This window comes from Pyxicephalus adspersus, chromosome 3 (assembly GCF_032062135.1).
Source record: "Pyxicephalus adspersus chromosome 3, UCB_Pads_2.0, whole genome shotgun sequence".
Taxonomy (NCBI): domain Eukaryota; kingdom Metazoa; phylum Chordata; class Amphibia; order Anura; family Pyxicephalidae; genus Pyxicephalus; species Pyxicephalus adspersus.
In genome coordinates, this window is record NC_092860.1 from 63,986,635 (window position 1) to 63,999,069 (window position 12,435).

At 39.7% G+C, this 12,435-nt stretch overlaps 1 protein-coding gene and 1 long non-coding RNA gene across 2 annotated transcripts in view; both read left to right on the plus strand.

Moving 5' to 3' along the window:
- The window catches only part of PIAS4 (protein inhibitor of activated STAT 4), a 55,800-nt gene that overhangs the window by 12,978 nt on the left and 30,387 nt on the right, over positions 1 to 12,435 (plus strand). Inside the window, exon 2 of the mRNA XM_072404956.1 lies at positions 300 to 750. Coding sequence (XP_072261057.1) covers positions 300 to 750 — 451 coding nt within the window. The remainder of the gene's footprint in view (positions 1 to 299; positions 751 to 12,435) is intronic.
- LOC140326405 (uncharacterized) lies at positions 2,140 to 11,975 on the plus strand. The gene is made up of 2 exons (XR_011919864.1): positions 2,140 to 3,289; positions 3,672 to 11,975. It is a non-coding gene; the product is annotated as an uncharacterized lncRNA (long non-coding RNA).

A 12,435-nucleotide genomic window follows, 5' to 3' on the forward strand; every position in this document is an offset into this window, starting at 1 on the left:
GGATGATTGCTGAATTTATTTATGTGTTTACAACATTTTGCCCAAGTACTAACCAGTATAGGGGTTAGTTTCTGGAGAAGTGCATATTCCTTAGCAAATAATTACCTATAAGCGTAGTCTAATGTTTTTAACAGTGGTTAGGTTTACTTTAGCAGACCAATAATTTTCAAACGTGCTTTCAAATCAGTTCTCCAGGTACAATCAAACTGACATTTAGTTAAAGTTGTGCTTTATTTCCCAGACCTATATAAAGCTTTTGTTTTATCGCCACTAAAAAATGTACATTTTGTTTTTTTCAGAACATGGTGATGAGTTTCCGAGTATCTGATCTTCAGATGCTTCTGGGATATGTTGGACGCAGTAAAAGTGGCCTGAAGCATGAGCTTGTCACACGAGCATTGCAATTAGTGCAATTTGATTGTAGCCCTGAAGTCTTTAAAAAGATAAAGGAGCTCTATGAGACAAGATATTCAAAGAAGCCCAATGATTTAGTTCCCACAGCTGCGGCACAACTACCACCATCACACCGCTCACCGGACTCTTTGCTCATCCATTCCTCCTTTGACCATGGGACAACTGCTCCTAGGACTACACTTTCCCAACCCAACATGGACTATCAGTCTGTGTATGCAAAGCATGTCAATGGCCTATCTCGGATACCTCCAAAAGCAATGAGCAAGCCTGAGGTGCGACTTGTCAAACTTCCTTTCTATGATGTCGTCGATGAGCTTTTAAAGCCCACAGAACTTGGTAAGATGTTTTTTGAAAATGAGATTTCAAATTGGTTGATACCATTGGCTCTTTTGGCTTTCCCATAATCATGCTTTCATAGTTTTGTGCCCTGAACTAAGTAGGGTCTGTGTGCAGAAAGTGTTACTAATAACTGTAGGCGGAGACTGAGAAGGCACATGACTTTTTTTAGGCTAGAAAGTAATCAGGGTCAACAGAGTTACTTGAAAGGGTTTAGACCTGCTGTGGACGACCTTCAACTTGAAGTTATGACTGCCTCTGCATTAGGTCTTTTGTTGAAAGTTAAATGCTCCCTTTTTTTTTTATCTAGGTTCTCACGTTCACATTCACATATGTGTTTTGATAAGATATCCCTCTCTTTGTATCCTAACCATGATAGTTGGTATTATAAAAAGGGATGAAGTATCTTTCAGAATGTGTAGCATCACCACAAGTCAACCTATAACAAGCAAGTGCCCCAATGATTCTGTCTAGTGCTGATAATGACTTATTTACTTGAAGCCCAATAATCTCCCCTAATTGTGAGCTAGTTGGTCCTAAATAAATGACGGTTGCTCAAGCAGCTTTCTGCCCACTCCGTATGAGAAAAGAAACCTGCTAGGTAAAAGTATTTAAGGCTTTTTCAAGTAATCGGCACATATTCCTTTTATTTAGCTATTTAAACTTTTAGTTGGAAAGCGTGAGCTCAAAATCAGTGTTTCTGATAATCAAACACCTCCTTTTTAATACTTTGTTTTACAAATATTAATTTTATAAATGACCTAAAATGTATGCATGTGCAAGCGTGGGCACAGAAGGTTTCGTGCAAGCGTAGACACAGAAGGTTTCGTCCAAGTCAAAATTATTATTTTTTTTTAATGTTAGAAAAGAAGGCTTAACAGTGTGATAACTACTACAATAGATGGAAACAAGACAGATGGAGGTATGCTGGTAGATGGTTTTGACTGCCTCTCTTCAAAAGCATTACTCAGAAAAATAAAATGGCAAAACTAGAGATTGGAAACAATGCCAACAGGAGGAGCTACCAGCTCCACAGCCACAGCTCCACAGCCCTGTTACTAATTAGTGTGGCAGCAGGAGTATGGGTAGCCCTACTTACACTGCTCTGACACTAATGGCATGGCAGAGGTGTGTAAGCTGTATGTATATCAGGGTTGGGGACCTGTATTGAGCCCACCTATGACTGTTGATGAATGGCCAAATGGAAACTGCTAGGTAGTGATAGCGCACATTGTGGAACTGGACTTGTTTCAGTAATCTGGGTTCAGGTGTTCTTGAGTTATGTACAAGTAGTCCCCGAGTTAATGACATCCAATATACAGACAACTCCTAGATATAAACACGCTTCCCTGCACGCTCGTGTGCAGGATGGAGGCTTGATTGGGGGCCTGGCTTACATGACTTGCCGAAGAAGTCTTTAAAGAGTTACAAGGGGTTGCAGAACTGCAAAAGACTTCTTCAGCAAGTCATGTAAGCCGCCCCCCAATCAAGCCTCCATCCTGCACACTACTAAGACAAACTGCAGTTGTTTCTTTTTGCATATCAAAGCAAAGCCTGCTCCAGAAGTTAATGAATATCTAGGCTCCATAAAGTTTTTTTTTTTGCTTTGTTTGTGTTTAACTCACAGTAAGGATTTTATACAGTAACTGACACCACTCTGCCTGATAATGTTGAGACAAGCATCGGTCCAAATTGCATTTATTAAAATAATGTACCTGTTCTGACTTACATACAATTTCAACTTAAGAACAAATCTACAGTACCTATCTCGTGTGTAATCGGGGACTACCTGTATATTGTGATATAGTAGTAGGTCAGGTTGAAAAAAAAAAAGTTCAACCACAAGGGAAATAAACATATCCCAGATATGAAACCCAATCACATTGTTGGTCCGGAGGAAGACAGAGAAAAAAAAACTGGTACAATTTGCTTCAACAGGAGAAAAAAGTTCCTTCCTGATTCCATGAGGCAACCAGGTGTTCCCTGCGGGGCTGTGGCGTTGGGAGTCGAGGAGTCAGACAATTTTGGGTACCTGGAGTCGGAATCGATAAAAATGTGCTGATAAATTTAAAATATATTTAAAAAAAAAATAAAAAAAGCAAGTTCAAATTTCACAAACGTCATAATTAGGTGCTTCTCTGATGTAAGAATAAAGCCCAGTGCATAGTTGTTTTTCTACTAGTGTGAAGTTTAGCTGAGCTATTATACAACCTGACGTTCACATTATTGTAATCTGGATTATGTACATTACAAAAATGTTTTCATTTTTTTTCAGATATGTGTTTAACAAGTTTATTTGAGTGTAAACAAGTGTAATGATATAAGTGTAGGTGAGTGCTATGGCACTGTGTGTTCAGGTGTCCTGTCTGCACTCTCCATATATGCTCCCATCCAGGGCTGAACACTAACATCGTTTTGCACACCACCTAATACTAGGAAGTTAGTTAAGTGGCCCCCTGGCCACCAGCGTCTGCTCAACTACCTCTGTCTGCTAAAAGAGCTTAGAAGAACATGGAGGAACAGCTTTTTGGATTCAACTGTAAGTGTTCATGTTTATTTTAAAACTGCATGGCTGCTTCTTTGTACTATGATGGAAGGCTGTGTGCATGTTTCTGGATAAAAGTGCAGGGCTATGTGTATGTTTGTGTGTATGGTGCAGGAATTTATAAATGTTTGTGTATAGTGCATGTTGTGTGTATGTTTCTGTGTGAAATGTAAGGCTCTGTGTTGTATATATGTTTGTGCATGTTTTTCTGTATAGGACAAAATATGTCTAAGTTTAGTGCAGGGCTATAGCCTATTTGTGTGTGTATAGTGCCATGTTGTATGTATGTTTGGAATAGTGCAGGACTATGTGTATGTTTGTATTTAAATCAAAGAATATGCTAGTTAGTATAACATATTTTATATTTATATTTTAGTGAAAGCGGCACCCCATTCACAATGGCAAAAAGTCTGTCAACAAACACGATAAAGTCTGCTGTTTATGAGCACTTTACATTATCAAGTAATGGGAAACATTACGTGTGCCAATGTATGCTTGAAGATGATGGTAAAAAGCAATGTGATGTAAAAATTAGCAGTTTCAGTGGGTCTAACAAAAATCCACCTACAATAGCATCAATTTGAAGACACTTGCAGCGTTTTTATCCTAAAGTGTTAGAAGTTGTGAATGAGAAAGATATCAGTGAAAAGTTTCCATCTATTTCTGGGATAAAAAAATGTTCAGAAATCTACTGGAGACCAAACACAACTAAGAAAATTCTTTATATCTGACAAAGTTACCATAACAATGACACCCGAAAAATTCAAAAAACATATTATTGAAATGGTAGTAAAGAGTAGTGTACCACTATCCTTCTTTTCACAGCCAGCCTTTTTAGGCCTAAATGGAGAAATGGCTAAAAAACTTGGTGTTTCTTTGGAAAGGAAACTTAAAATTAAAGAGGCCAAATGTAAAAAGAAAGAACTACCAAAAGGTCTGAAGGGACATTTTGTCTTCATAAAAATGGATGCATGCACATGTCACAGAGTCAGTTATTTTGCTATTAATGTTAGATTTATTGATGAAAATAACAAAACAATATCACAAACCTAGGAAGTAAAGGACAGCCAGGCACATCACATCGGTGACTATCTTCAGAAGTTAGTGGAGAATGTTCTAGAAGATTTTAAAATTAAAAAGGGACAGATTCTATGTATTGTGACAGATAATGCTTCTAATATGTTGAGCACAATTGATATAAAGAATAAAGTAGATGAAGAAAGTGATAGACAGATATTGGGGGAAGACAGTTCTTGGTTATGTACAAGTATTGGAGAAAGTGAAAGTGAAGAGAATAGTGACTTTTGGATAACATTGTTGAAGAAGCAACTAAGCGTACTACTAGTCAACATATGCGTTGTGCTGCTCATACTCTGCAACTTGCAATAGGAGATGGATTGAAAAATCGTCATGCAGCTACTAATAGTTGGCAAATTGAGGCAAGTAACTTGCAGCCAGGGTCCCTAAACAGATGCCATTTTGAAAAGATGTGCAGGAAAAGGAGACAATTTTAGATCAAACAACACGCTGGGGAAGCACTTATTTATTGGTAAAGCAATTGCTTGAACTAAAAGAATTTTGTGAAGAACTGGACAATGAAAATGTTTTATTAACTGAAAGCCAGTGGACACAAGTAAAAGCATTGGAAAATCTACTTTCTAATCCCTTTGCAATCTGCAGATTTAACGCCTGGTAAATTCTTCTTGAAATGGAAGAGCTTGATATAGTGCCTGAACAAAAGTGGAGGGTTAATAGCTGATGGTATTGTATCTTCAATGAAGAAAAGAGAATCTCTTACTGGATAATCAAATCTTGTTAGCTGCTATTTATGTTGATCCGATGAACCGTATTTAGTTGAGCGATGACCAGACTGATACTGCAAGAAAGGCCCTCCATCATGTAGCAGTTCGCATGAAGGGATTACTACCTGAAACGGCACCACTGGATGGCACTGAAGCACTGGTAACTCAGGATCATCCTCTCCAAATGAAGAATTAGACTTTGATTCCTACTTGGACAAAACCGTACTTTCAACAGTAAAGCAACGTTGCATATGCATGAAAAAAGAAAAACGACCAGAAACTGTCCAAATTCAGAGATTTCAGCAGGAGTTTTTGAAAGAATTAAAATAAGTAGAAAAGTATGATCGTTAATCGAAACTGACTATAAGAAGCCTTCCTTGTTCATCCCGAGATTATTAGTGATGTGGCTAGAACCGTAACAGCAATGCCACACACCCAAGTCAGTGTTGAAAGACTATTTTCAGCTCTAAAAATAATCAAGTCAGATTTAAGAGCTCCTATGAAGTAGGATCTGGCAGAAGCAATCCTGTTTCTTAGAACAACACTACATTGAGTTAGTTTTGGATTGCATTTAACAGCTATTCTACTCTACAACTATATTCTAAGTTTAATATATAAACTGTTTTAGGTTTTCCAGCTTTTGTTTTTGTTCATGTAGTTAAACTTTGTTTTTGTTTTAAAAAAACTACCAAAGAATGTGGTTCATATTTTTAAACTGGTAAATTTCTTTTTCCTGATTTTTTATGCATGCTTTGCTACAACTGTATAGCCATTTGAAAAAAAACAAATAAAACCAATCTTAAATTTTTTTGTCTTTTGTTTAAACTGGCCAATAGAGCGTCAGCTTCCTAGCCAGTAGTTGTGGTTAAATGGCGTGTATGTTGCCTTCCTTCAATCAACGTGGAAAATACACTAGCATAATACAGGGTTTCTCATTTTATCCTCACACTTTTGCATTCAAACTTCACACTAATAATTTAAGCAATCTTGCCGGCTTATTGTTAAAAATTTACTATTGATGCTTTCTAACAAAGCACCCAAAGTAATTAGCCTATTTCTTCTTACTACTTCTTTCCATTTTAGAGAACATGTTCTCAACAGCATTAAGAAATGGGGAGTATGGTGGTAAAAATAAGAGTTGGTGTCCCTTACTTTCAACCAAGCTCTTTACCTGGCTAGCTTTATGAAAGGGGACATTATCCATAATTAGGATGGCATGCTGAACACTCTTTTCACTAAAAACATTCAAAAAACCTCCTAAAATTGAGGAATGCTTCCTAAATAAATGCTTGTGCTTGTGACTTAAAGTGAAGGGTCCCATTTTTATTCCTCACACAACAAATTGAATAATTTCTGGAAAGCACTCCAGCCTCAACATGCACTGCCCTTTGCCCAATAGGAGATCTTCCCCTTTTGGTTCTCATTGCAATGTTAACCTACTTCATCAAGAAAGTAGATGTTTTTTCCATCTTCCTTAGCAATGAGATCAAGGATTTTGTTAGCATATTTAAGCCTGTCTTGAAGAGTGTGGAAGTCATTGTGCCTTGCAGGAATTAAAGAAGTTCTTTTTAATGACCATTGCAATTTATCAATGCATCTATCTATTGTTGAAATAAATACATTAATTCCAAATTTGGCAAATAATTGATCCTTCATTTCCCTAAAGGCTTATTCCGCAATCTTCGGACATTACCTTGCTTAACCCCTCCTATGGGCTTCATCCAAATTTGAATTTCTCAGACCTCTTCTTGGGAATTTTTCCACTCTACCGGAAAATTCATAGGCGTTGGTTATGGTTGTACGATTACAACCCAAAACCATTGTTATTTGGGAGGCATCACTTCCATTCAGATAATGGTCTACCGCTTTTTGACGTTCTGCATTATCTAATTGTCTGGCCTTAAGGGTAAGTGCAATACTAAATATAAAACTAATAACTTTGAAGATAAAAAGAAAAATAAGATAAAAATATTATTGTTACCTTTAAACCTAGTATAAATCCTTGAAATAAAGATTTAATTTTAAAATTTTATAAAGTAAAAAACATAACTGACAAATCATCAATTTTTTAAATATATTTTTATTAATGTTTTTAAGAAACTTTTATGGTAAAAATATTTTGGTATACTTTAATTTTATAATAAATGTATTGATTTATGAATTAGGGGGTTTCATTTCTTTTTGTGAAGTTTGGTTGCAAAAGTGTGAAGATAAAATGAGAAACCCTGTAAATACAGAGGAGTCGGAGTCAGGGGTACCAGAAACTGAGGAGTCGGAATTGAAGGATTTATCTACCGACTCCACAGCCCTGGTTCCCTGGATCAAAGGTCATTGTTATTTTTATTTATAGCCTTAATACCCAGTTATATTCTGTGCTTCTAGAAAAGCATCCAGCTTTTTCCTAAAGCAATCTATAGTAGTTGGCTGAAACTACTTCCTAAGGCAGCCTATTCCACAATTTCACAGACCTTACTGTAAAGAATCCCTTCCTTATCCAGAGCCTAAATTTCTTTTCCTCCAGATGCAGAGAGTGCCCTCTTGTTCTTTGTAATGATCTCAAAGTGAATAATTTGGTAGTGAGTTCTTTATATGGACCATTTATATATTTATACAGGGATCATATCCCCCCTTAAATGTCTCTTTTCAAGGGGGAATAGATTCAGTTCAGCTAGTTTCTCCTCATAGCTGAGCTCCTCCATTCCTTTTATTATTTTAGTTGCCCTTCTCTGCAGTCTTTCCATTTCCACAATTTCCTTTTTGTGAACTGGTGCCCAAAACTGGACTGCATATTCCAGATGTGGTCTTACCAATTCTTTGTACAGGGGCAGGATTATGTCTACATCTCTGCATTTTTTTCCTCTTTTAATACAAGAAAGTACTTTGCTAGCTTTTGATATTGCAGCTTGGCTTTTTGGAATCTCTGATCTACCAAAACCCCAGATCCTTTTCCATTTCTGACTCCCCCAAATGCATTCCCCCTAGACAGTATGAAGCATGCATGTTGTTAGCCCCTAAGTGCATAATTTTACATTTAACGATATATTAAATGTTATTTGCCACTTAGCTGCCCAATCAAACAGTACGTCCAAGTCTGCTTGTAGATTATAGACATCCTTCATGCACCTAATTTCATTACATAGTTTGGTGTCATCTGCAAACACAGAAATGGTTCTTTGGTGGGCTATCCCACTGTCTACCTGTTTAGGTATTTACTCTCTTTTTATGAGGAAGTTTGTTTGACAACTTCAGGCTTTCTTGAAGCTATGCTGACTATCACTTATATTATTTTCTAGCAGAAACTCCTCTATGTGGTTTTTTTTTATCAAACTCTCTAGGACCTTTCCCACTATGGACGTTAAACTAACCAGTCAGTGTCGGCATCGGGTACTAAACGTTTCATCCCGGGCTTCTACTGCATGAGCAAGGCACACAAAGCAGGAGTGGGGAAGCTTCCCCCTACCCCAGGATCTTAGCATTTCCCGAGTCAGCTGTCCATTGGGGATTTTCTCATTTGGGAGCGTGGCTCCCTCTCCTCACATGTGGCAGCGGTATGGCAGAGAATGGGGTGCAGATGCATCAGGCCCTCACACGCCAGCAGATACTCACCTGTCCAGACAGAGGGATACTCCATCTTCATTGCATGCTCCAGGCTCTTCATGGCCCCTGGACTCCTTCACAGTAGAACCGGTGAGTCACGAGGCTTTATTAGATGGGTCCTCTTTCCCTGCTGCCTCTCCTCACATAGGCTTCACGCCACAGTGGAAGGGGATGATACTTCCCATCTTCCTTGGACACAGTATATGGGTGATTTTGAAGCACTCACAAACCTCTTGAAAGTTCCCAAAAACTTTAGGGATCTTTATCGCTTGTTTGAGCATCTGGACAATAAGCCGCAGAAATATTATTAGAGTCCGAGGCCTGCCTGAAGCCACTCAAGATGCAGATTTGAAGTTGGTTCTACAGGCATTTTTTAGTTGAGTTCTGGGGCGTTCTTCCTCTCGGGATATTCGGATCGTCAGAGCTCCAAACAACCTGGCACGGTGTCCAGGCCCCGTGATGTTTTATGTCGCTTGGAAGATGCTGACCTGAAGGATGAGATTATGTCCACTGCCAGAAATATTGGTACCCCTAAATTTGATGGTGCTGCCCTTCAGCTTTTCAGGATCTGTTGTGGCATACATTGCAACAGAGCCGACTCTTGCAACCGGTTATGACTAGGCTGAAGGACAATCGTATCCCATACAGATGGGGGTTTTCTGTTTAGCCTTTCAGGTTGCCAAGATGGGAACACTTCCACGCTTCGTCTCCCAGGGGATGTCCTGGCCTTCTGCAAAGACTGGGGTATTGACCGCCCAAAACTCCCAGGCTGGGAGCCTTAGGACCCTCCCCGTCCACGCTCTCCCCCATGGCAGCCAGTGCCAAACAAGAGGCGCCCTAGTCGCAGTTCTCGGGACTCTCCACCATCACCGGAGCACCCTTCTGGTTTCAGGACACGGATGTTGTTTCCTGTGTCGGCTGGTCCCTTATGCAGACCTCTTTATTACCTCATGTTTGATTTTTGATATTAACTGCCTACTTCTACTTTGGATTACATGATCTTTTTCTTATTTGCATATATGTTGCTTAACTGAATGCTAACATGTTGCCCTTGCCTTTAATGTTACTCTATGTTGGATGCTCGTTTTTCTATAGTAGCCCGGGAGGAGCCTGTTGCTGAACCCGGCTTTGGTTGTACGGGGCCACAGGTTCCCCCTGGCGCTGGGGCACTGCCAGTGGTCAGCGCTAACCACCCTTGTAATGACTTGTTTATAGTTTCTTGGTCTCTGTCTTGTTCCCCCTTGTGCTCTCTGCCCCTCTGAGGAGCTGTGTTCACCCATCAGTGGATATTGTTCCCTGGAACCCCTCGGGTTGGCAGGGAGAGACGGGTGTCAGGCCCTCCTTGGTCGCTGTTAGGCGACTTGCAATTTGCTGATTAGTTCTCCTTGTCTTGTTTCCTTTTGGATCTCCCTCCCTCCTGTAGACCCTGGATCCCTTCCTGTCTTTTGTTTTGTTTGTGGACTGTGACTCTTGTCTTGCTTTGTTCTGGGTCCGGCCTGGGCTTGGGGCACCAATGCCTGTGTATGCTATTTCATTGAGGGGTGTTCTTTCTATCTTTTGGTTCACCCATAGTCATTATGGTTGCTAGGGTTTTTGTCTTTCAATGTTAAAGTGCTGAATTCTAATACCATATGGAATTTGGCCTTCAGGGAGTTCAAATGGTTGGCTCTAGAGGTCATTTTCCTCTAAGAAACTAATTTTGACAATACAGACTCCTTTAATTATGTTTCTAAACTTTACTCTCAGGTTTTTATGGCCAGTTCACCCAATTGGAAAAAATCTGGCGTGGCTATACTTCTGAAATGCTCATTTCAGTTCAGTTTGTCCAGCTCCGCTGTGGAGCCCAAGAGATGATACCTCATTCTACATGGCACTCATTAGGTTGTCCCCTCCACATTTTGTAACCTTTATGCCCTAAATACGGGACAAATCGGTTCCTCTCCAAAACATTATCGCATCTCGAGAAGTTTGACCACAACTTTTTAGTTGTTGGCCGAGATTTTATTTTGCCGTTCTCCCCTACGCAAGATAGAATTACTCTCCACACTGCCTCTCCTCCTCTGCAGGTGGTACGACAATCTCGAGTTTTTAGACAATGCGAAGCCAGCAACTTGTAATAACTGATAATTGTCGAATTCACCATCCCACGGGGAGGCAGTTTTCTTTTTATTCCCCTCCTCACTGCACCCACTCCCAAATACATTATATTTTTACTAACCTTCCGTTGTTACAGAACAGTGTGTATTTTAGAGATCTACCCTATTACCTGGTCAGATCACGCCCCGATGACAATAGATGCTACTTTTTCCCCCACAATGGTTAGTCTGTCATTGGAGGATGAATGATTTCTTGCTTAAAAATGAAGATGCCAAGATAGACTTACTTTCCACACTGCCTCACCTCCTCCGCAGGTGGTACGACAATCTGGGTCTGGGTCTACAACAATATTATATATATATCTGGGTCTACAACAATATTTTCATAAAACATGATCCATGAATCCACTCTTTGGGAGGCCCGTAAGACGGTCATCCAGGGGCATTGTGAATCCCTGAGTTCCCACCCTAAATGGGACTCCAACTTACAACACTCTATTACTGTGCACGCTTTACGTACTGCGGAGGTGAAGTATGCTCATAAGCGGAGTGCATACATAGGAAATTGGAGTGGTGGTTTGAGTTTAAATATGACTTCTCCTAAAGGACAGTGCCAACCCTTTAAAAACCCTTTAAAAAGTATAGATCAAAAGTATTTGTATATAATGATACTTCTCATAAATAACAAATACATAACATACCAGTTCTAGTGAACCACCATAGGAATTGTGATTAAATATGGTGGAGTTCAGGCCCTAGAGGGCGCTATACAAATATCCTCTAACATAATACACACATAGTAACCAATGTTGGTTCTAACTTGCTGAGTAGAGTATCAGTTCATATTGACCGTCTTTATTCTGACGCGTTTCACCTGTATTGGCTTCAGGAGTGGCAGCACATCAGCAGATTTTATACATAAGCAGTTCTAATCTCTAAACATATTAACATATATATTAAGAGCATTATTAGGATTATGTGAAGGGGCTGTATCCAATATACAACATACTATTAATCAATATGCGAAATCAAAGCAGATCTATCAACTATTAGAGAATAGTAACTGTTTTAGTTTAGTAAGTATACCACATTAACAGAGAGATGAACATACATAGTTTACGATTTGCATAAATTGTAAAAGTAACTTCCATGGTCTTGAATGTGCGGTTTAATTAAAAAAAATAAGGACAATATGGTGATGATTACTTGTGTGGGGGTACCCACAGAACATGCACTGGAGAGTAGGCAGATATATACACCACAAATTGTGGTGAGAGCATCTAGAATAAATTAATGGCTGTTAGGGCATGTATAGGGTACCAAGAGAATAGGTGGAGGTTGTAAATGATTCACAAACCTCTAATATAACATATCTTCAGGGAGTATTGCTAATAGACAGATGTCTGAGTGGTTGCTGGCATGCAGTGAAGCAGGGGAATCCCTCTGGCGCCACCTCTGTATACTTGAATGCGTTCCAGGGACCTCCCCCCACTCCACGTGCAAGTTGCCAGTGTCCGGGAATTTCCCACAGCCCGGCAAGGTGATGTGAGCCAGGGGAGCGGTGTCTAGATGCCGCCTTCTCAGAGAGCGTCCCCACCTAGGGGAGGGCGAGGCCACCAGACACCCAGGCTCAGTGGTGGAGCCA